Here is a 25,405-nt window from a genome sequence, read left to right on the forward strand (position 1 = left end):
TTTTCCAGACAACTATCCTATATAATAAAAGCCTAATATGCTAAGTGTCTGGATGTCTGGTCAGCCATTCAACCAATCAAAGCATAATATGCTAATGTTATCCTAAGGCCGCTCAAATGCTCGCTATGACATGCACTGACCACCAGGGGGCAGACAGTGGACCAGTCAACCAGTCGCTATGATGTGCACTGACCACCAGAAGGCAGATGCTCCAACCGGTAGGTGAGCTTGCTGCTGAGGTCCAGCTGATCGGGACTGAGCGAGATGGGCCAGACATGATCTGGAGCCTTCCTACAGTCCCTTCCTGGCTGTCCAACCTCCCATGTCCCTCCCTGGCCCCCATCATCACCAGTGGGTCCCCTCAGCCTGGCCTGCACCCTCTCGCAATCCAGAACCCCTCAGGGGATTTCAGAGAGCCGGTTCCAGCCCGATCCCACAGGCCAGGCCGAGGGACCCCACTGGTGCCCAAATTCATGCACAGAGCCTGTAGAATAAGATTCCTGGACCCCTGCAAAAAGATGAAACTAGACCACCAACTCACACCATACACAAAAATAAGCTCAAAATGGATAAAAGACTTAAACGTAAGACGGAAACCATAAAAATACTAGAGGAATCCACAGGCAGCGAAATCGCAAACATATGCTGAAGGAATTTCTTCTCTGATAATGCTTCTAGGGCAATGGAAACTAAAGAGAAAATAAACAAATGGGACTACATCAAAATAAAAAGCTTTTGCACAGCAAAGGAAACCATCAACAAAACAACAAGAAGACCCACTACATGGGAGAACATATTTGCCAATGATACCACCGATAAGGGTTTAATTTCCAACATTTACAGGGATCTCATGAAACTTAATAATAGGAAGATAAACAATCCAATAAAAAAAATGGGCAACGGACCTAGATAGACACTTTTTGAAAGAGGACATACAGAAGGCCGAAAGACATATGAAAACATGCTCAAAGTCACTAATTATACGAGAGATGCAAATCAAAACGACAATGCGTTATCATCTCACACCTGTCAGAATGGCTATCATCAACAAATCAACAAACAAGTGTTGGAGAGGATGTGGAGAAAAAGGAACCCTTCTGCACTGCTGGTGGGAATGCAGACTGGTGCAGCCACTATGGAAGACAGTATGGAGCTTCCTCAAAAAACTAAAAGTGGAACTCCCATTTGGCCCAGTGATCCCACTACTAGGAATATATCCCAAGAAACCAGAAACGCCAATCAGAAAGGATATATGCACCTCTATGTTCATAGCAGCACAATTCACCATAGCTAAGATCTGGAAACAGCCTAAGTGCCCATCAGCAGATGAACAGATTAGAAAACTGTGGTACATCTACACAATGGAATACTATGCTGCAATAAAAAAAAAAAAAAAAAAAGGAACTCTTGCCTTTTGCAACAGCATGGATGGAACTGGAGAGCATTATGCTAAGTGAAATAAGCCAGTCAGAGAAAGATAAATACCACATGATCTCACTCATTTGTGGATTATAGAGAACAACATAGACTGATGAAAAGGGACAGACCCAAAGACTGAGAAACAGCGATCAGGCTATCAATCCCCAGAAGGAAAGTAGGGGAGGGCGGGGCTAAGGGGAAGGGATCAACCGAAGGACTTGTATACATGTATATAAGCCAAACCAATGGACATGGACAATAGGGGGATGGGAGCATAAGTGTGCGGGGCGGGGTGGGGGAGGAGGTTGGGGGTTAATGGGGGGGATGAGGACATATTTGTAATACCTTAACTAATAATTAAAAAAAAAGATTCCTGGACCCCATGTACAGAGTGTCCTGCAGATATAGTCCCCTGAGCCTTAGCCTACACAAGGCCACAACAAAGGACACTGTATATTAAAATGAAGACGACTCCAGTACCTCCTCTGCAAAGCAGGCTTGTTTGTCAGCAGCTGCACAGCACTTCCGTATAAGAGCTGAGAATTTCTCCATGACAGTTTTCAATTGTTCCTCAGTGGCTTTGGGCTTGTGTTTCAACAGTTCGGCAAGTGCACTGCATTTAAATGAAACCAAAACAAAACAGAAAAGAGGTTACTCACATAAAGAAATTGAAGATGGTAAAGGCAGTAGTACTATTGTTTGAGATCATAATTCTTGGAGCCAGGCAACTGTGAGCCTGAGGCCCAGGCTTGCCACTATAAAATTCAATATTCTCATTTCCATTGGGAAGAGAATAAAATCTACCTTCATGGAGTTGGTGAAAGGTTCAAATAAAATCATCAATGAAAATTGCTCAAAATCTATAATATCAGCAAATCAATAAACTCTTCTCAAATAAACCTCTGGAAATCATTATGCCATTGCATTTAAAAAGTATTCCATTTATAGCAATATAAAAGCTAAAAAATTATTCTTAACAACTTAATTACCTTAGACTCTATTTAAAGTTTCTAATCCAAAATTCTATATTTTTGGTCTTTAGTTGGTCTATTCAAAATGAATATGCCTGGGCCAGGGGAAATAAGACTGTCCAAACTCATGGGAGCCAGTGGTTCTCTTTCATTGATGTCTGCACAGATAATAGTGCTAAAGAGTCCTGTGAGCACAGTAAGTTTTGCAATATTCCTCTTAAGTCTATGGCCACGATCAGAATCAGAACCCACCAGACATAATAGCAACTTTACATTGCATATCTAACTGCTTGTGACAGTGACAGAGAGTCAGATCTTAGAATCCGCACTTCTATGTGTGTTTCATCCAAATGCCCTTCTCAAAAGTTACATCACATAGGTTTCCCATAGCATAATACAAACTTAAAATCATTTATGCCTAGAAATAAATTCTTCTAAGACTTTGCCTAACTTATTTACTACCTCACAAATGAATCGGTTAATTGTTCAGCTTTTTCTATTGTGCCTGTCTTAAGATATCATTCTACTACTAGAGGCTCAGTGCATGTAATTTGTGCATGGGGGATGGGGGTCCCTCAGCCCAGTCTGCACCCTCTCCAATCCGGGACCCCTTGGGGGGATGTCCAACTGGCAGTCAGACATCCCTCTTGCAATCCAGGATCACTGGCTCATAACCACTCACCTGCCTGCCTGCCTGCCTGCCTGATCATCCCTAACCACTGTCTGCCTGCCTGATTGCCTCTAACCCCTCTGCCTGCCTCCTTGATTGCCCCTAACTGCTCTGCCTGCCTGCCTGATTGCCCCTAACTGCTTCTGCCTCCGCCCCACTATCATGGCTTTGTCCGGAAGGATGTCCAGAAGATGTCTGGTCTAGCTGGTCTAATTATCATATTACCCTTTCATTAGTATAGATAGCCTTTATCCACAAGATTATTCTGAATAATTTTTGGGCAAATATATAGTACAGTATTTTTGTTGCTGTTTGCCTTGTTTTGCTAAGAATACAAAAGCTATTCTTTTTTTTACACTTTTATCACCTTAACAAGGAAAATACTTAAATACTATTTTCTAAGGAATTTAATCACTACTTTAGAAAAAGTTACTCATTCCATTGACAGTTCTCCCTATGGAGATTACAAACATATGCAGTAATGAAATGCAACTCACATTTGTTTCATGACTTGTTGCTCAGGCTCAGCACGTGCACATACAAATGCATGAAGGGTGAATGTTGCAACATTAAATTGTTTGGGAATATAGGTTTCATCATCTTCCAGAGCAGAAAAGCATGGCCGTCTGTCCAAGAATGACTCTGTGCAGCATAAGGTCACTTTGTTGCTTACAGGTGTCTGCTCATGTGCCGTGCAAAACACATTCAGGACCACGGACAGCTAAAGAACAGGGAGTCCAGCAGAAATTTAAAAGCATAATGAAAGTTTTCTTGAACTCCTACTTTCCCATGGACCAAAAAAAGTGTTGTGTTTTAACTAGAAACTCTGAACGCAAGATTGACTTGAGGGAGTGATTTCCTTACTATAAGTACTAAGGGATGTTTAAAAGTCTTTTCTATTTTAGATATGTCTACATTTGCAGAATAATCCATTCAATAAAGTAATTGATTAAAATAATTTGAGGTGATTCCTAAGGTATGTGCTGGAATGGGGTGAAAGCAGTCTTCCCAAAAAGTAAAAAAAATTTAATGCCAGATTGAAACGTTCAAAATTTATGGAATTTTTCAGAACAATTTATCATCTTCAGGATCTTGTCTCAATCCTCATTATGATGGTCAGGATAATGCAGGCAACCAAGCCCTGCACACACACACACACACACACACACACACACAGAGACACACACGCGCACGTGCATTAGTTCACTCTTGCTTCTGAAAGTTAACTTTGTAAATATCTCAAGACCAAAATTCATCATTATTGACTTATTATATTTCAAAAGACTCACATAGTCTTCAGCACAAGCTGTTCTTTGTGATTCAGGAAGTGTACAACACTTGCTGCCCATGCTTGCAAGCTTTGTTGAGAGATACACAAGAGTTGGAGTTGACAATTGGGGTACTTTCTTGGTGTAACGAACTAAGAGCCTGTAACAAAATAGTCCAGTGTTTTCAGCCAGGCATAAAACTATTTTTTCTAACATAATAGGTGAAGCAGAAAACAGACAAAATCAATTACAATAATTTTCCATCCATAAAATTATTTCTATCTTTAGGTTATTTGAGAGGAAGTTGGGGAGACCTCATCTTAAACAAATAGGTAAACCTAAATTTGAATTCCACCTGTTCTGTGTAGTCTTAGGAAAATGACTTAACTTACTATAATTCAGTAACATTAATATATCTATTCATTGGTTTTTTCTCTCAATAAAACTTATAGAGAGCTTAAGATGCAGGGGTGGTCTAAAGTAGATTTACAGTTGTTCATATGGAAAAAGATATGCAGGTCATGATTATATTAACTTTTTTAACTCTGTTTAGCATACTCACGATTGTATTCCTACTATTGCTCCCCCTTGTATATCAGCACCGTGCTAAATTAGAAAGATATGGATAAGTTTTCTAATCTATAAAATGGGATGAAATATACCTGACTCAATAGGAATGGTGCAGGGATTAAATTAAAAGACATAAAGCATGCCATCAATCTGGTATGATGTCCAGCATGTAACAATTCTTTACTAAGAATTCCAACCACCATTGAAAGTCGATATATGACTGTAATCTACTCAAGGGAAGAGACTTGTTAATTACTATTATCCCTAGCACCCACAGTTAGAAGAGTGCTGTATATGTAAGTTGAACAGTAAATGTCTACCTAATGATGTTTCCCTACTTGTCTTTACTTCCACAGATAAGGCTCTACTAAATAAGCATATTATTTTTTCAACTTATGTATTGCAGTACTTCTTGATCCACTGTCATTCAAGTCCAACTAGTTGCTATTCTGGAAAGCATTGCTGTCTTTTGTTTGTTCATAACTATTTCTTAACCTTCAAAGGGAATCCTCAGTTCCTATATCAAAAGATTTAGTATTTTCCTTCCCAGTCTCAAGAGGCTAATTTTTTAAACTGAACTCAAATATAAGTCTCTTCAACCCATCAATTGTTTTATCTCTCATTTTCCAGTTTTTCTTAATGGAGAGGGATTAGAAATATATACTGTATTTTCATGTATGACAAGTAGTGAGACATATATATATATATATATATATATATATATATATATATATATACTAATAAAAGTGTAATATGCTAACTAGACCAGACATTTTCCAGACATCCTTCCAGACAAAGCCATGGTGGTGGCGGCCGAAGCAGAGGAGGTTAGGGGCAATCAGGCTGGCCGGGGGGCAGTGAGGGGGTGGCCAGGCTGCCAGAGGACCAGTTAGGGAGCGATCGGGCCAGCAAACAGAGGCAGTTAGGAATGATGAGGCAGGCAGGCAGGTGAGTGGTTAGGAGCCAGCAGTCCCAGATTGCGAGAGGGATGTCTGACTGTCAGTTTAGGCCCGATCACACACCGGCAGTCGGACATCCCCCGAGGTCCTGGATTGGAGAGGGTGCAGGCCAGGCTGAGGGACATCCCCCCACACACATGAATTTCATGCACCAGGCCTCTAAAATATATATATATATATATATATATATATATATATATATATATAGAGAGAGAGAGAGAGAGAGAGAGAGAGAGAGAGAGAGTCGTAAAAAATTACAAACTGATCAAGAAAAATATTAGTCAAAAACAAAAATACGTACGCATCTTGGAAGCCATACTCTCCAAGGTTTTTGAAAGTTTCACAATCTTTTTTTACATATTCATGTGGTTCATCCACAAGAGGCTGAAGTTCATGCAACTAAAAGAAAAGAATTGTGCTTACAGGGTTTCACCCAAGGACCAGATGCAGGCTGTTTTTCACCCCTATAGGCTGAATGAAAGCCTTTTTGCCTTCTGCCCAGTCATGTAAATAAACCTTTGATGCCAAGCCTGTACATCCACACTGCATAGTCTAAGTGATTAAGAATAGTCAGGGTCTGGAGTGTACTTGAGCCAGGTAAGCTGAATCCTTTTCTAGTTGTTGAACTACTTCTGATCACTAAGTTTTAGAAAATTCACCTCTATGATGGGAATGAAGATGGTTACTAACCTCATGGAATGTTCTGTGAAAACCACCTGAGCTAATGAAATTTCAACCGCACTTGGAACACAGTAAAGGCTCAATACATTATAGCTATAATTATAAGCTTTATGATTATTATAAAGCCTTCTCTCTAGTTGGATCCTGATGTCTCTGAAATAATAGTTTTTACCTTGATCATGGGATCCAGCATGGTGCCTGGCATATAGCAGGTTCTTGGTAAAGGAAAGAAGTTTGGAAGTCACTCCATATATTCAAAGTGCTAAATATACTAAACCTGCTAGAATACCATTTTAACACAAATATAATGGCAAAATCCTCCAGAATAGATTTCATCTCCTTACTTAATTTCTTATAAAACCATTCCTAAACCTTCTCAAAAAGATTTGAAAGTATTTTAAATGAATAGATTTCACAACCTTCCTTAAGATGCTAATTCTTGATATTTGATAAATCTTGAAATCAGGTTAATTTTCTTCATATCTATGTTATATCACTTTTATTTAACATTTACATTTACTTCATCTTATTTTGTTCCCAAAAGTTTAAAAAATAAAAAAAGGCAATGTCAAGATTTTGTGAAATTAGAGATTGTTCTCTTCAAGTCATTTTTCTCTGGACTATTCTAGGTTTTATTAACCATTCTATCAAGACCATTTCCCCCTAAGATGCTTAAGAGCACAAAATTGAAATTATCTCAAGAGAATGTCTCAATTGTATTATAAGCATTTTTCATTCTGGTATTATGTTTCTTTCTTTTTATTGGAATCACTAGTCAAAGAGCTGTATTTTATTTTTCCTTTGAGAAACCTACCACTTTGGTATAGCATGCATGATTATCATGAGTTTCACAGCACTCCTCCAGTATAGCTTGATATTTCTTGGCAAGTCTCAGTACTAATGAGACAGAGAATTCAGGATACCTTCTTGAGTATGTATGCAAAAACCTAATTAAGATGAAAATAAAATAGATTTAGTTGAACAAAGAAGCAAGAAAAATCACTTAACTAATCACAAGAGAAACACATATCCCAAAGGTCTCAATTTGACCAAACCCATGCAATAAAGCTTGGTGGCTAAGGGCTTGAGTTTTAGAGTTAAAGCTACCTCCATGCAAATCCTTGCTCTAACACTTATTTTACTATACCACGTTAGGCAGTTTTTTTACTATCAGCACCTTAGTTCCCTCCTCTTTACATTTTCATTTGCATGAAAAAAACGTTTTCCATTCCTTCACTTTCATTCTGTGTGAATATTTTGTTCTGAGGTGAGTCTCTTGTAGGCAGCATATATATGGGTCATGTTTTCTTATCCATTCAGCTACTCTATGTCTTTTGATTGGAGCACTTATTCCATTTACATTTAAGGTTATTATGATAGGTACTTATTTACTGCCATTTTTTCTTTATATTTCTCTCTCTCTCTCTCTCTCTCTCTCTCTCTCTCTCTCTCTCTCTCTCTCTCTCTCTCTCTCTCTCTCTCTCTCTCTCTCTCTCTCCTCTCTTCCTTTTAAAATACTTCCTTTAACATTTATTGCAGTGGTGGTTTGGTGGTCATGTACTCCTGTAGTCTTTTTTGTCTGGGATGCTCTTTATTTCCCCTTCAATTTTAAATGCTAGTCTTACTGGATACAGTAGTTTTGGGTTAAGGTCCCTGTTTTCCATTACTTTGAATACTTCATGCCAATCTCTTCTGGCCTGAAGTGTTTCTGTTGAGAAATCAGCTGACATTCTAATGGATACTCCCTTATAGGTATTGTTCTGTCTCTCCCTTGCTGCCTTTAGGATTCTTTGTCTTTAATGTTTGTCATTTTGATTATGATTTGTCTTGGACTGGGTCTCTTTGGGTTCATCTCTATTGAAATTTTCTATTCTTCCTGAACTTGTGTGACTTTTTCCTTCACCAGATTAGGGAAATTTTCTGTCATTATTTCATTAAGCAACTTCTCTATTACTTGCTTATGTTCTTCTCCTTCTGGATACCCTCTGATGCAGATGTTAAGTTTCATGTTGTGCCTTAAACTATCTATCCTGCTTTTTAAGTCTTTTTTTTTCTTTTTGCTTCTCTAATTGGGTGTGTTTTTTCTACCTTGTTTTCTAAGTCACTGATTTGATCTTCTGTCTCATTTAATCTACTTTTGATCCTTCCAGTGTATTCTTGATGTCAGAGGTGTTATTCTTCATTTCCAACTGATTCTTATTTATTATTTATGGTTTCTATTTCTCATTTCATGCTGTTGTAGTTCCCACTAAGTTTCTTGAAATTTCTATGCCTCCCAGCCTACATGGGATGGCCTTATATAGTAAGTGTTTTGTGGGACCCAGCGGTGCAGTCTCTTAAATTTCCTAAGCTGGATGCTCTAGGAATGTCCTTTGTGTAAGTTATTTGGGTTATTCTGTTGTAATTGGGCTTGAATGTTGTTCCATTCATGGGAGGAATCTCCTTTCGGATGGCTGACTGTGAGGCTCACCCCAGACTACCTCATGTGAGCTGTTATGGAGGTGCTGGTGGAACAAAACAAAACAAAAACATATATAAGACCCCCACAACAACAGAAGCAACCACAAAAAAGGAAGAATCAGGAAGGAGAAAAGAGAACAATAATAGAAGAAAAGAAAAGAAAATTCCAGGGGGGAGGGGGATGGGAAGAAAAAGGAGTATGAAAGGGCAGATATGAAAGAAATAAAATCCTATATAATAAAAGGGTAATATGCAAATCGACCCAACGGCAAAACAACCAGTTGCTATGATGTGCACTGACCACCAAGGGGCAGACGCTCAATGCAGGAGCTGCCCCCTGGTGGTCGGTTCACTCCCACAGGAGGAGCACCACTCAGCCACAAGCCGGCTGATGGCTGGCGAGTGCAGTGGCCCACCTCTGTGGCAGCACTAAGAATGCCAACGGTGGCTTAGGCCCTAAGCTGTCAATTGGACATCCCTGAGGGCTCCCAGACTGTGAAAGGGCACAAGCCAGGCTGAGGGACTGCCCCCCCTCCCTAAGTGCACAAATGTCATGCACTGGGCCTCTAGTAATATAGAACAGGGGAAGGAAAATGGTATAAAAGAGGAAGAAAATAATTATGAAAAGGAAAATATAGGAGAAAGCAGATAGACAAAAAATAAGAAGAGGAAACATGAAAAAGCAGAGCAAATAAAAAAGAGCATAAGAAAGGAGAAGGGGAAATTAGATCTAGGAAAGAAAAAAGAGAGACTAAAATAATAACAAATCAGTAAAGAAGAAAGATTAAAAAAAAAAAAAAAGTAAAGTGGCATTCATCTCAGCAGAGTTTAGTGCCTCCTGGGAGCGCCCTTTGGATCCTGCTCTTCTGATAAATGAGGCTGCCTGTTTTGTCTGCCAATTCTGGACTTCCTGAAAGAGAGTTAGGTGCTTACCACTGTCAGAGACGGTCCTCCTTTGGCTCTCAGCAACGTGTTTGAAGCTTCAAGCAATCCACAGTTTGTGTCTTTCTCCACAGGACTTAGCTGCACCTGGGAGGGGCCAAGCTGCACTCTAAGGTGGGTTTGTTAGCAGCATGTGGCCCAGTGATGGGTCAGCAAACTTCCCCAGGTTCCCCAGGCTCCAACTCCACCTGGGTTCACCTGCCAGCCAGCTATCAATCTTAATCACTCAAGAGTCTGGTTCTAAACAGGATAGGTGGACTCAGGAGTGTGGATCTCTGGGTCATCCATGAGGGGGAGGTGTTGATCAGATTTCAGGGAAAGTGATGACTGTGTTTTCCTGTCTCAGAACTACTCTTCTGAGCATGTCCCAGAATATTTCCCTGCCCTGGACTGGGTAGCGATCCTCATATGCAGTCCAGTGGGATCAGCCGGAAACCTGGAGTTGCTATCAGCTCTTCCATGTGGGGGAAGCATCTGGTGTAGTCGGACAGTTGGCCCAGCCCCCAATCCAGTCACTGGTGCTTGCTGAGACTGTTCAAACCCGTAGGCTTGGCCTCTACTGCTTTCTCCTCTGCAAAGATCAAGATGCATGGTGTGGCAGGCAGGGGTCCTGAGGATGGGTGGGCTGTAGCACCTAGGGTGGGTTTTTTTCCTTTTCCTGAGCTGTGGCTTCTGACAGGGGCCAGCACAACTCAGGAGAAATGGCTGTTAGGTTTGGGGGGTGGTGAGACTGAATACAGTCTCCTGGCTGCCTCCTATCCAAGTCTGCCTCCAATGCTTCCCACCCCGGCCTCTCCTCAAGCACCTCAAGTCCCCACCGGCATCCCTCCACCAAAGCCTTAGATGAGTAGCTGCAAACAGAAATCCTGTGCTCTGGGTTTGTTGGTTTGTTTGTTTGTTTGTTTTTAATCGGCTTTTTATCCCACCAGCTCCAGATTCCCTGGCAGCCAGAAGCCCTTGTCACCTTTCTTGGCTGGACATTACACGGGCTGGCTGTGGTGCTCTGAGCTGTGGAGCCCAGCCTGGGTTTCAGGCCTCAATCTTCTCAGGGCAATAACCCTCCTGTAGTCAAGAGCTCCCTCCTCACTCTCAGCCTGCCGCCTGTGGAAGCGGGGTCAGCCCCTTTCATGACCTCGCCCTTCCAGCCAGTCACCAGGTGTTTTCTATCCTTCCTTGAACCTCAGTTGGACCTCAGTTGGTAATTCCCAGTGAATGGTTGCCAATTTAGTTGTATTTTCAGTCTGGCCCTGGGAGGAGGTGCAAAAAAGGTGTGCCTATTAGGCCACCATCTTCCCCCTACATGGCTGGCTATGTTTTAGATGAAAGGAGACAGGACAATCAGTGCAGCTGGATCACAGATTACCTGCACTGCCACATGTCTCCGTTTCTGCCTCTTTAGAATAGAGATAAATATAGTATCTATCTCATAAAGTGGATTGTAAGAAACACATGACATAATTTATGCATCACACACACAGTCTGGCACATATGAAATGTTTAATAAATGACTCCTGTTATTATGTATATTTTGTTTGATTTGAACTACATCAAAAAAAGTTCTCATAGATAAATAGGTAGACAGATGATAGATAGATAGATAGATAGATAGATAGATAGATAGATGATAGATATAGATAGGTGATAGATACATAGTAAATAGGTATTCTTAAATTTTTATTTTCCTCTCTATATGAGTGAAATCTTGAAGGGTACACGATTTTAAAAAATATTATTTAGTGCACAGAATGCTATTATAATCCAACAATAAAAATTCAAAGTTTCTCACCACTTACTGACTGTAAATAATCATTTATTTTATCATTTAATTGTATGCTGCCTTGCCATGCTACTGAACTTCTGCTCTTTATAAACAAATATAAAGTATCTGGTAGCAGACCCCATCCTTCTCTTTATACTTCTACTAGAGGCCCGGTGCATGAAAATTCATGCACTGGAGGGGGGTCCCTCAGCCTGGCCTACCCCCTCTCACAGTCCAGGAGCTCTCAGGAGCGGACGGTGACCTGGCAATCAGGGGATGGTGATTCCTCATCACACCTCCGCTGATGCCACTGCTGGCAGCACAAGCCTTGGCTGGCCCTGGTTACCTGAACCTCGGGCAGCTCTGGGCAGCTGGGAAGCCGTCATCCAAGGCTTGCCTGCACCTCAAGCTGGCCTGGGCACTGGGGGGCCGAAAGGACTGAGAGACTCCAGAGGCAGGCGCGCCTTGCCACACGCCTGCCACCACAGTGGGGCTGAGGGCACAGCGCCCCATCATCTTATGGCTGTGGGTGCCGCCATCTTTGAGGGCTTGACAGCCAATTAGCATATTCCCTCCTTATTGGCTGTGGGCGCCGCCATCTTTGCAATGATGTGAGGGTCAATTAGCATTTTCCCTCTTTATTAGATAGGATACTGCTGCCAGATAGGTACAGGGATAGATACAGAGATATAAAGATGTATGACTTATATTCACCCATGTATGTCATGGTAAGTTCAAGAAATTCTCTTTGAATGAATTAGTGAATACTCTGTATATAATTTATGTATATGCAAAATGTTTCTAGAGGTATTTCCAGAAATATATCAGAGGACGAAAGAATGAAGGGATGACAGAAACTTCTACTTATTACTTTGTACTCTCCTCAATTGATTTTTTGCTATGAGCAGGTATTTTTATGACTATACTTAAAAACTAATTAATTTGTTTACCACCCCACCCCCACCCCACCCCCTCCCCCCGCCAAAAAAAAAAAATGTAAAAGCTCAGAGAGGGAAGGATAAAGTAGCACTGCAGGCAACAATTGTAACAACTCCAAAGGAAAGCCTAGAACTGTTTCCTAAATTCTCAGAGCCATTGAAAGCTAGGAAAGGATCATTCTTCATACACTTACTTGTTCAGGAAATCAACTTTTGCCTCCTTATAGTACGTGCAAACGTCCTCATTTTCAACAAAATCAGTAGTTTGTGGGGCCTGAGCAGGAACCAAATTATCACCTGCCATCTGTGCAAGACAGTAGAATTTTTCCAACTCAGGCTTATTACAGCAGTCCGCCAAGGTGGTGGAGATTGCTGCTCGATTTTCACACATGTACTTGGCGAGATCCGCCTACAAGCAAGTTGATAAAAATTGTTCAACGTAAATTGACACCGTTATACTTTTTCTCCAGACTTTTTATTATGTTGACAGAACATGTCCACTGTATTCTAAGACCATGTACATGTCAACCTGACTTCTATGAACATTTTCAGTCTATGCTTAAGTCTATAGATTCACATAGAACTACTAAGATATTTCCACTTGATTAAAAACTTTATTAATTTTTTAATTTTATATTTCTACTGTTAAGGCATTTAAGTTTTAAGTCAAAACTCAGCAATAGGGCCCTAGCTGGTTTGGCTCAGTGGCTAGAGCATCAGCCCATGGACTCAAGGAACTCGGATTCAATTCCAGTCAAGGGCACATACCTCAGTCGCAGGCTTCAGCCCTGGCCCTGGTTGGGGCGCATACTGGAGGAAACCAATCAATGTGTCTCTCACATTGATGTTTTTCTCTCTGTGTGTCTTCCCTCCCCTTCAACTCTCTCTAAAAAAATCAATGGAAAAATATCCTCAGGTGAGGATTAAAAAAAAAGAACAGCAATAGGGGCTGGGAGAAAAAGATGAAGGGATTAAGAAGTGCATATTTGTAGTTACAGAATAGTCACAGAGATGTAAATAACAGCATAGGAAATATAGTCAATAGTCTCCTAATGACTATGTGTGGAAAACATCGGGGGGCACTCTGTACATGACATTCTAATAATGATGCTGTACATCTGAAACTAATACAAAATATCATTTGTTAAATATGTTTTGTTGGGGGCCAGATGTAAGCTGGCAAGGTCCTTGCACCTCCAGGGGCTAGCAAGGCTGGGACCCTTACCCACACAGTTTTCCCAGACTTGTTTGGATAGCGATTATCAGTAGAATGGGAGTAACATTTGTAGAATGAGAACAGCCTTTCATAGCTTGCCAAGAAGTCTGTAACTATTTACTGAGATATGCTGTACTGAGAACTTGTCCTTCTGCTGTATCTCTCCCTTAGAGATTAAGAGGAACAAAGAATACATTCCTCTTGACAGACCTCGGATTCAGTGTGTTGTGTATAAATAGGATTGTATAGCTAATAAACTCGCTTCAGTTCATCAAGAGAACTGGGGTCCTCCCGACCCCGCTTTCCTGTCTTTCTTTCTTTTCTCAGTTCCCACCTCCCTGCCTCAGCCCGGCTCAACCCTGTCAGGCTGGCCCTGACAATGTTTGCTTTTTATTTTTAGAGAGAGAGGAAGGAAGAGGAGAGATAGAGAGATAGAAACATCAATGAGAGAGAAACATGAATTGGCTGCCCCCTGCACGCCTCCCACTGGGGATCAAGCCCGCAACCAGTCCATGTGCCTGACCAGGAATCAAACCGGTGACCTCTTGGTTCCTGTCTCGACACTCAACCCCTGAGCCACACTGGCCGGGCCAGAGTAATATTAAATATAAACTGTAATAGTAAAATTAAATGTAAAATGTAATATATATTCCAAGTAATATTTTTCCAAATATTCCACAACATTTAGTGCAGGCATTTTGAAACCAAATAACTAAAGTGCGAGGAATTTTTGGAAAATTAGTCAAGAGCATAGTCACAGGCCCTACTTACACATGTAAAATATCTGCCTTAAATTTTCCACAGTGTTCTGAGAGACTAGGATTCTGATATTTGGTCATGTATTTATATTTTGGAGAAAGAGATATTGTGCTTAATATTTATATATTAATAGAGAATATACAGAGAAAAATTACATAATTTCCAAAAATGTCTTCAGGTACCAGCTCTTCTCCAACTCTACCCAAGCCCCCAAAGATTTTTCTTAGGAAACTGCCTTCGCAGCTGTCCTACTTCAGCCTTTGTTCTCAGGTAGAATATGACTGAAAGGGATTACAAATTGGTGAAATTTGTAATTACAAAATGTATGTAGCAGATCATTTTGTGAGTAGGATAGCCAACTTCACAAAAATACAAGTAAATAACATGCCACAAAGCAGGGAAAGAATTGATTATATTAGACATAGAAGACAATTTCAATTCACTGTCCGCTGTCACCAATTATACTAAATAGATCCATTGTACCCACTGAGCATGTTACCAAAGCAAAGTCACCAAAGAGAATACTGAGCATTCCTTACCCTGTCGTCTGCACATTCAAGCATGTCACTTTGGCAGCATTCCTTGTGGACTTTGGTAAAATTTGTTGCCAAATTGGAAACTGTCCCAAAGTCAGCAAAGGGAAATTTCTGGCTCAGGCGAACTACAAACCTAAAAAGAATATTCCCCCATCACAATTTGTTAACCTCCAATGTTTTATGTGAAAGCACTAGGAAAATACTACTTATAGCAAGAAAATTCAAGGTAAAATGAAATATGGAAATAATTTGTAAAATTATTAGTTCTTATTTTAGTGCTAGTTCTGAACAAAATTATCTTAGGGCAAAATGTTTCCTTATCCATTGTAAGAGTGTGTGGCAGGTAGGGAGAAGCCAGCGATTCATAAAACCAGAAATCAAAGAGGGATTCTGAAAGAGGTGACATCTGAAAAGCATCAGGTTTGGAGCCCATATCTGACTTCCAGATCTGACTTTACTGCTCGTTACCAGTGTGATCCTCGGAGAGTTACTTAAACTCTCTGAGCTTCAGCCTTGGAGAGACACACCGCATGCTGCATCAAAGCGTTGTGGTGAGAATTAGATTAGACGATGCATAGGAAAGCTCTTTATAAACTGGAAAGGGCCACACAAACTCAAGTTGTCTTTGTTACCAATAAAAAGTCTTCTTCCTGCCGAAACCGGTTTGACTCAGTGGATAGAGCGTCGGCCTGCGGACTGAAAGGTCCCGGGTTCGATTCCGGTCAAGGGCATGTACCTGGGTTGCGGGCATATCCCCAGTAGGAGATGTGCAGGAGGCAGCTGATCGATGTTTCTCTCTCATCGATGTTTCTAACTCTCTATCTCTCTCCCTTCCTCTCTGTAAAAAATCAATAAAAAAATATATTTTAAAAAAAAAAAGTCTTCTTCCTGAGTTCCAAAGCACACTGAGAAAATAAATTGCATACCTTTTCAAGATTAAGGAGTCTAACATATTTTTACCAAGAAATTGATCCAGAAAAGTCTCTAAGCCAATAACAAGATATGAAAGGCTAACCTACACAAGCTTTCACAAATCATTTCAGACTTGTCTAGCTCTGGTAAAAGATACTTCTTCCCCCAAACCAGACATAGCCTGTTTAAATGTGTATTGTTTCACATTGGGGTGGTTTTGTTTAATTATTTTCTTGATTTTGTTGTATAGATGGTAGAGGTGACAGGCAAAGATAGTACAAATGATGGTTTCTGCACATCTTGCAAAATTTTTTTTTTCATTTTATCTTTTGTTCATGTTGATTAATTGTTGACTAGCAAGTAAATTGGGGATGGGGATGGGGTTTCTTGACTCAGATGTTGAAGGATATTTCTAGAATGAGGCAAGTTATATAAAAATAGCGGTCCAGGAAAAAAACAAGAAATGAAGAACAGACGGAGAACCAAGATGGCGGCATAGGTTAACGCCGGAGTTTGCTGCTTTGAACAACTACTTCAAAAGTGAAACTAAAAGACAGAACGGACATCACCCAAAACCACTGGAAAGTTGGCTGAGTGGAAGTCCTACAACGAGGAGGAAAGAGAAACGCATACGGACACTCAGAGGAGGCGCAGTGCTGAAGTCAAATTCTGAGGTGCGGAGTGCGCGGAGCAGGCTGGCGGCGGAGGGCGCGGTTGGCGTTTTCAATCGGGAGGGAGTCACAGACTCTGAGCTCCAGATACAGGTGAGTCTTTAGGGACCCAGACTCAAACGGGAGAAGCGCGACTGTCTGGTTTCAGTCAGAGCGAGTGCAGCTTTCTCTCCGAGCTTTGCAGCGGGTGCTGGGACTCAGAGAGGCAGAGCCCCTGGGGACAGGACTGAGAGTGGCCATAACTGCTCTCTCCGGCCCACCCTGTAGATCCTGTGCGACCCGCCCCGCCCAAGCCATGCACACAGGCATTTTCCGGATAGCCTCAGGCAAACGCCAGATTAGCACCTCCCTAGAGGACAGAAGTTCTCTCACTGCAGACACAGCTGATTCTCATAGCCACTTGGCCTGGAGGTCAAACCCTCCCTGGAATTAGCTACAACAATCAAGGTTTAACTATAAGACTGCGCACAAAGTCCACTAGGGGGTGCACCAAGGAAGCATAACAAAATGCGGAGACAAAGAAACAGGACAAAATTGTCAATGGAAGATATAGAGTTCAGAACCACACTTTTAAGGTCTCTCAAGAACTGTTTAGAAGCCGCCGATAAACTTAATGAGATCTACAAGAAAACTAATGAGACCCTCGATCTTATATTGGGGAACCAACTAGAAATTAAGCATACACTGACTGAAATAAAGAATATTATACAGACTCCTGACAGCAGAACAGAGGAGCGCAAGAATCAAGTCAATGATTTGAAATGCGAGGAAGCAAAAAACACCCAACCGGAAAAGCAAAATGAAAAAAGAATCCAAAAATGCGAGGATAGTGTAAGGAGCCTCTGGGACAGCTTCAGGCGTACCAACATCAGAATTATAGGGGTGCCAGAAGATGAGAGAGACCAAGATATTGAAAACCTATTTGAAGAAATAATGACAGAAAACTTCCCTCACCTGGTGAAAGAAATGGACTTACAGGTCCAAGAAGCGCGGAGAACCCCAAACAAAAGGAATCCAAAGAGGACCACACCAAGACACATCATAATTAAAATGCCAAGAGCAAAAGATAAAGAGAGAATCTTAAAAGCAGCCAGAGAAAGAAACTCAGTTACCTACAAGGGAATACCCATACGACTGTTAGCTGATTTCTCAACAGAAACTTTGCAGGCCAGAAGGGAGTGGCAAGAAATATTCAAAGTGATGAATACCAAGAACCTACAACCAAGATTACTTTATCCAGCAAAGCTATCATTCAGAATTGAAGGTCAGATAAAGAGCTTCACAGATAAGGAAAAGCTAAAGGAGTTCATCACCACCAAACCAGGATTATATGAAATGCTGAAAGGTATCCTTTAAGAAGAGGAAGAGGAAGAAAAAGGTAAAGATACAAATTATGAACAACAAATATGCATCTATCAACAAGTGAATCTAAGAATCAAGTGAATAAATAATCCGATGAACAGAATGAACTGGTGATTATAATAGAATCAGGGACATAGAAAGGGAATGGACTGACTATTCTTGGGGGGGAAAGGGGTGTGGGAGATGCGGGAAGAGACTGGACAAAAATCGTGCACCTATGGATGAGGACAGTGGGTGGGGAGTGAGGGCGTATGGTGGGGCGGGAACTGGGAGGAGGGGAGTTATGGGGGGGAAAAAAGAGGAACAAATGTAATAATCTGAACAATAAAGATTTAATTTAAAAAAAAAGAAATGAAGAACAGAGTTGGAGCTATGAGAAAATGAGAAGTAACTTTGATGGCCCAATTTTATTATCAGAACATAAAAAACAAGCAGACAGTTTTATATAATCGCAAGGGGCTCAGGGGCGATAATGTAAAATAACAAACCTTGACTACAATTGTATAAAAATCATGGACCATTAGAATAAGATCCCTAGTCTTTATAAATAAATGGGAGTTTAAATACCTGATCCAGAATGACAAAACAAAGATATCCTCTAAGTTTTTTACTACCTTGAAAACATATGATTAAAGAAATGACAAATTGTCACTTGTGCTCTGATTTTTCACTTCTGTTAAATTTCTACCTTTTAGATAACCCAAAAGACGCATGTGAAAGCACTGTGTAAAAACTCATAAAAATGTACAACTCTGTTGACAGAACCATCACCCTTACATCATAATAAAGTACAAATCTAGTTTTAAATACCATTCTATTGAAGCACTTTCTCCATTGTTTTGGAGCATGGAGCACTTGAATTTCTCTATGAAAGCTGAACTCAGTATTTTTTCTTGCAAGGCATCCATCTGCAGAAAGAAATAATTTTAAAAATAATATTTTAAAATTCGACATTAGGGGAAAAGAAGAGAAAAACACACTTGGACATGGACAAAGTGCGGTGATTATGGAGGGTACAGAGTGGAGTGGAGGTGGAGGAGGGTATAGGGAGATGAATGGTGATGGAAAAAATAAAATAGAAAAATATTCTACATGAAACACTTCATAAGTTCAGATGAGACTATGACAAATTACATTTTAAAGACGTGCTATACACCTAAATTCCCAAGTATTCACTGTTGGCAAATAAGTAATTTGTATGTAGTCAAAGGAAAAATCAGTCTGGTCATAGTGGATGCCCCTAGGTAGTGAACACCCAGCATGGGGGCACTGCCAGGGAAAAGGGAACTGACAGGAAAGGTAGAAGAACAGAGTACGCTAACATCCCGGGGAATATAATTTTACTGATTTCTTAATTTTGCATAAATTCATTTCAATTCCTCCTTCACCAACTCTCACATTCATAAACTCCCTAGAAAAGATGATGAGTTCACAATAAATATTTATGGAATGGAATGAATGAAAAAACCCAGGCTTCTAGAAGCAGTGAAATTCTCCACTTTGAATTCCCTCCCCAATAAGAAAGGTTCACGAAAAGATAAACAAAAACTGTGGCCCTCTGCTCTGCATTTTTACAAATGAGTTTCTGTATTTCACTACAAAAGACAAGGTCATTGAGACACATGCACAGTGGTTCTCTATGAGATCCACTGGGGTAAAACTTAGGCGGAGGAATGAGGATGTCACAGGCCTTCAAAGAGGGTGAAGAATCTTTGGGGTGGGTAAGAGTAAGGAAGGCTTCTTTGAAGGTAAAGAAGTTTATATCAGAGACTTAGGTGCTCTACATAAGATGCCCCAAATCTGAGGTTTGAGTCTGAACTGGCTCTTCTGTTCTGCTGGGCATACCTTTGGGCCCAGGCAGGCGGCTTTGTCAGCAGCTTCGCAGCATTCTGTCAAATCTCCTTTATATTCTTGAATAGAATAAAGGAGCTCTGGGCCATAAAAAAAAGGATGTCTCCTGGCAACTTCATATATGTACCTACATTTTTAAAAAGAAGAAAAGGCAGTCATTTTTCTGTACCAGACAGGATTACAAAAATAATTATTATCAACAATTTCCCTAGAAATTCCAAAACCCAGAGACATCAAACTTACCAATTAAACTCAATTTGTACATGACTTTGCTTTTGTCATTTTTTAAATCAATAAAAAGATTAAATATATATACATTTATATATACATATTTAATATATAAATATTTATACACACATATAAAATAGTAAAATATTGGTGATATAAGATTATTGATTTAAATGAGGTAATTCTGACAATAACCAAATATATCTTCATAATATTTTAATATGTGTGAATGTTTTTCATACAGATGATATCCTGTTTCAATGAATTCCAACAGATCACTGATCAATACTTATTGTATAAAATTTTATAGCATTAAACTAGAGGCCCGATGCACAAAAGTCATGCAAGAGTAGGCCTTCCTTCCCCCAGCTGCCGGCACCAGCTTCCCTCTGGCACCCAGGACCCGGGTTTCTCTTGCAGCCCCAACTTCATCCGGAAGGTCATCTGGAAGGTCGTCCAGAAGGTTAGCCTATTACGCTTTTATTATATTATAGATAGTATTTCTTTCAACTTGTCATTAGAACAAAAGCTTTTAAGTCTTAATGTTGAAAATATTTTTATAGTAATTGTTATAATGAGCCTTAACCTATTTCATAATTTTTAATGTTGAAGCATAAACATCTGATTACTTACGTTTCTAACAACGCCTTTTCATTTTCCTTAAAGGCAGTGCATGTTGCATCAGAATCTATTGTCCCCATTGGGAGGATGTTTAGCTCATCATCTTTGTGTTTCACGAAGCACTGGTATCTCAAAGGTGCTTCTGCTTCGCAGCAGTCGGCCATTTCATCATAGTGCGCAGGAAGAGATGTAATGGAACACAATTTAGCTGTAAAAGGGGTGTCCTAAAGGGAAGACAGAAGCCTTCAATTCCTAGTCATATTTTATGTCCTCTATACCCAAAGAAAGGTATTTAAAAATATGAGATAACAGTAACCCTGGGTGAGGAAAGCAAATAAAAATCTACTTTTTCCTCAGGTTTAGAGAGTTTCCCTTGATTTGACCATCTATGTGTAATGTTTTAAGAAGTAACTGTCACACTGATAGTTACAGTGGATAAAACAAAAGGACAAAAGGACAGTCAATGGTTCGATGAAGGAATGCTACTCCAATTTTCACCTGAGGCTAAAGACTAGGAACAATCAGAACAAAACTCAAGGGAAAATACTCCTCTGTAAGTAGCAGGTGAATTAACTTCAAAGAGGAAAGTGTTAGGAAAGTTTCTCATTTGACCTACTTTTTTTGTGAATGGTCCAAATTCTTAGTACATACTATTTAAAAATTCAGAAGTAACAGAATTCACTACATATTAATTGTTATTGCATTAAAATATGAATCTTTTTATTCTAGAAACATTTATCTCAAAACACATTGCAGTAAATGAATTCTTTCAATCCCCATTAATTTTACTAGGAAAATAATTGTAATACCAAGGGAAATATATTGCTCAGGACAGAATTTATTACATTTTACAAAATAAATTTTTTAAAAAATTCATATTTAGAGCCATAATACTGTGTGAAGTTAGAGTGCTGATTCCAACTTCAGGGAGAGAGGCATATAAAGAAAAAAAGAAGGAGTAAAAGCTTCAGTAAAAAATAAAAAATGGACTTGCCATCAGGAAAGTATGTATAGATTGAATGGTGGGAGCAACATTCACCTCCACTTGTATTGAAGACCTATCTAGGAAAAACAAAAGCTCAAAGACCTTTAAAACAGATGAATGCCCCAATATTTTATTGTATGTAAAAGTATGAATATCCCTAAAATGGGGAATATAGAGCTGTACTCTTATTTTACCCAGCTAACAAAATTAGCATGAAAATCACCCAAGTGCTTTCTGAATATTAAAAATCATGCGATTACTATCAGCCTCTATGAAAAGAATTCAAACTTCAGATTTTAAAAGAGACACTATTACAAATGAAAAAATCCACTTAAATCCACTATGACCATTATATGTAGTCTCAATAAAGAAATGATTTAGAACTGTGGGCATAGCTAGAATGTCTCTATCATAGAAGAAATGATGGCTCTACCCATTTGTGAGAGTTGCTTACAAATATAGTCACTTAAAAATCATTGAGAAAGCCAAAATGAGATGTTTTCCCTTTGAATTGCTCAAGATTATTTAAACTAAGAAGAAATAACATTCAAAATTATAATGTACTTACAAGTAACTTGCAAAAAACTGCACCTAACTTGTCTTGAGCACATACTCTTGCCAATTCAGTTATTTTATCTGTTATTTTTCTAATATCATCTAATGGGTACTTCCGAAGAAACTGAGAAAAGGTAACCAGCACCCTGGAACACAGGACATAGGAAAACATGCTATAATAAAACTTTAATATAAAATAGGTTGCTATGCTAGAGAACAAATTGTGTTTTCAGGATATGTTCTATAGTATTTTGTGCATCACATTATTATCAGAAAGACTATTCACATCAGCAATTATCTCAGACCTAACCATGAATGTGTGGTTTTCTAAGCAGAGGATATGTATTTCAACCATGTTTACATACATATGTGAGTAGATGAACACATACAGAGCAAGCAAGCAACATGCATTCTGCATAGGTATAATTGTTAAGATGAGGGGCATTACATAGGCCTTTGGACTATTTACAACAAAAACAAAAACTACACACAAACATCTCCTTTAAATCAGGCTATAGAATAAAACTGACCTTTAAAAAATAAACTAATTTCTCATTTTCTACTGAATTAGAAAAATATTAAAATGTTCTGGAGAAACCACAGATCTATGTGCTAGGTAAAGGAATTTGATTGTGTGCTGGGAAAGTCTTTCCCCTCAATCAAGTTTATATAAGAATTCCAGAGCTGCTACACCCATATGTGACTATATAGTAAAATTAATTAAAATTTCATACAATTGAAACTTTTGATCCTCAGTTGCACTTGCCAAATTCAAGGTACTCAACAACCACATGTGGCCAGTAGCTTATGGGCCAGCACTAAAATGGAATATTTTCATGAATGCAGAAAATTCTATTGGGCAGTATTGTGCTAGAATCTGAACTCTGATGACAGGGGAATATAAGAATAATAACCAATGCTGTTAGAAACATTAAATTTGACTCTTCAATATTTTAACTTACAAGTCTCTGAAATATTCTTCTCCCAAATCCATATACCGACGAGCAAGATCACGCTTGTCTAGGGGGGGAAAAAAAGATTTTAAATTCTGAAGAAAACTACTGGTTATGACATTACTTTCTATGTTTCTCTCCATTTACTAATGTATTCATTTGCTCCTAAGTATTGGGCTTCGATCATTTCAGAAAATTTTAGGATGATGATGAACTATTTCTTCTGCTTTAAAACAAATGCGATATTCAATCACCAATTATACTATTTGAAAAATGATTAAAATTATTAAATATGTATAGTTTTATATTCAAACTTGGATAAATCTAATGCTCTTAGTATCTATTAACAGCAACTGGGAGGACAGTAAGAAAGAAAAAATATAAACACCTGTTCTACTTATAAGACTAACAACACAGGTTTTTTGTTGTTGTGTTAATGCATCAAGGTGCAATGGATAGGGCATTGGGAATTTTGAGTTATGAATTCTATCTTTGACTATATTCTGTGAAGTTGAAGTCACTCTATGTTCCCTCATATGCAAAAGAAAATTACAGTTACTAAACCATTCTCACCTTTTTTTAACTTAGGATGTTAGAAATACATTAAGGTAACTTTCTAAGAGTTGACAAATACAAAATTTCATCACAGTCTAGAAATTAATGATAAAAGAAAACTTTCTTCTTTAAAGATGCAGGGTTTACTGATTACTAGGAAAGTGAAATAAATTTGAACAATAGAAAAATAGAATTCTTACGTGTATCTGGAAGAACCACACTGCTTACAGAGCTGAGAAGAAAGAAAACGCAAATGAAGGTTACCCACTTCATCCTGCCAAAGACTTATGGGTTGAAAAAATAGAAAAATTAGGATGAATAGAGGGAAATTGGCACTAATATACTTCTTTAACCAATTATTGTAGATTATTAACTAGACTCAGCTTTGTATTTTAATGGCCCTCAACTGATTATAAAATTCATAATGTTCTTGCCAAGAAATTGTTTGACTAATTCCCTTGCGCATGTTTGCCATCTGTAACTGTTTTCTCCACGAGACCTCGTCAATTCATTAAAGTTATGTAAAACATCTTATCAAATTTTACCTCAGAGTTTAAATGATCTATGCTTACTAGGTAAGGCAAAAGTAGGTTTACAGTTTTGAGTATGTAAATAAGAGTTAATTCTTCTATTATTACTTACTAATTATTGTATTTCTTATCTTTAATGTTCAAAGTATTACATATGTCCAATTTTTCCCCCACCTTGACCCCCCTCCAACTCACCCCTGTCACCCCAGACCTACCTATTGTCTATGTCCATGGATTATGTATAAAAGTTGTTTGGTTAATCACATGCTGTGACCCTCCCACTTCTTTCTTCCCTCTGAGATTCCTCATTCTGTTCCATGCTCCCATGTCTCTGGATCTATTTTGTTTATCAATTTATTTTGTTTGTTATATTCCACATATAAGTGAGATCATATGATACTTATTTTTCTCTGACTGGCTTATTTCACATCCCTCCATGCTGTCTCAAATGGTAAGAAATCCTTCTTTTTTACACCTACATACTATTCCATTCTGTAAATGTACCACTTTTTTTTTTTTATTCATCTACTGATGGGCACTTGGGCTGTTTCCAGATCTTAGCTATTGTAATAATGCTGCTTATATTCTTTCTGTTTGGTGTTTCAGGGTTCTTAGGATATATTCCTAGAAGTGGGATCAATGGGTCAAATGGCAGTTCCATTTTTAATTATTTTTAATTTAAATTCTTTATTGTTTAAAGTATTACATAAGTCTCCTTATTCCCCCATTGACCTTTCCCCAGACACTCCCACCCCCAGCACATGCCCTCACCCCTCTACTGTCTGAGTCTATTGATTATGATCATATGCATGCATACAAGTCCTTTAGTTGATCTCTTACCCCCTCACCCCTTGCCTTCCTTCATAGGTTGGATGGTCTGTTTGATGCTTCTATGTTTCTGGCTCTATTTTTGTTCATCAGTTTATGCTGTTCATTATATTCCACAATGAGTGAGATGGTGTGATATTTATCCTTCTCTGATTGGCTTATTTCACTTAGTATGATACTCTACAGGTCTATCCATGCTATTGCAA

At 39.1% G+C, this 25,405-nt stretch overlaps 1 protein-coding gene across 1 annotated transcript; it reads right to left on the reverse strand.

The window, feature by feature from the left end:
* Positions 1 to 1,875: 1,875 nt before the first annotated feature.
* LOC308529799 (albumin-like) lies at positions 1,876 to 24,603 on the reverse strand (the record flags this gene model as incomplete). Its single annotated transcript, XM_081106135.1, has 14 exons — positions 1,876 to 2,032; positions 3,558 to 3,781; positions 4,350 to 4,488; positions 6,159 to 6,256; positions 7,353 to 7,485; positions 12,832 to 13,046; positions 15,152 to 15,281; positions 18,904 to 19,001; positions 19,939 to 20,071; positions 20,806 to 21,017; positions 22,392 to 22,479; positions 23,296 to 23,353; positions 24,042 to 24,073; positions 24,587 to 24,603. 14 exons carry the CDS (start codon positions 24,601 to 24,603, stop codon positions 1,876 to 1,878), a joined length of 1,734 nt encoding a protein of 577 aa, XP_080962261.1.
* Between the last annotated feature and the right edge of the window lie 802 nt (positions 24,604 to 25,405).

The sequence above is a fragment of the Myotis nattereri genome (assembly GCF_964212035.1).
Source record: "Myotis nattereri genome assembly, chromosome: 1".
NCBI classification, from domain to species: domain Eukaryota; kingdom Metazoa; phylum Chordata; class Mammalia; order Chiroptera; family Vespertilionidae; genus Myotis; species Myotis nattereri.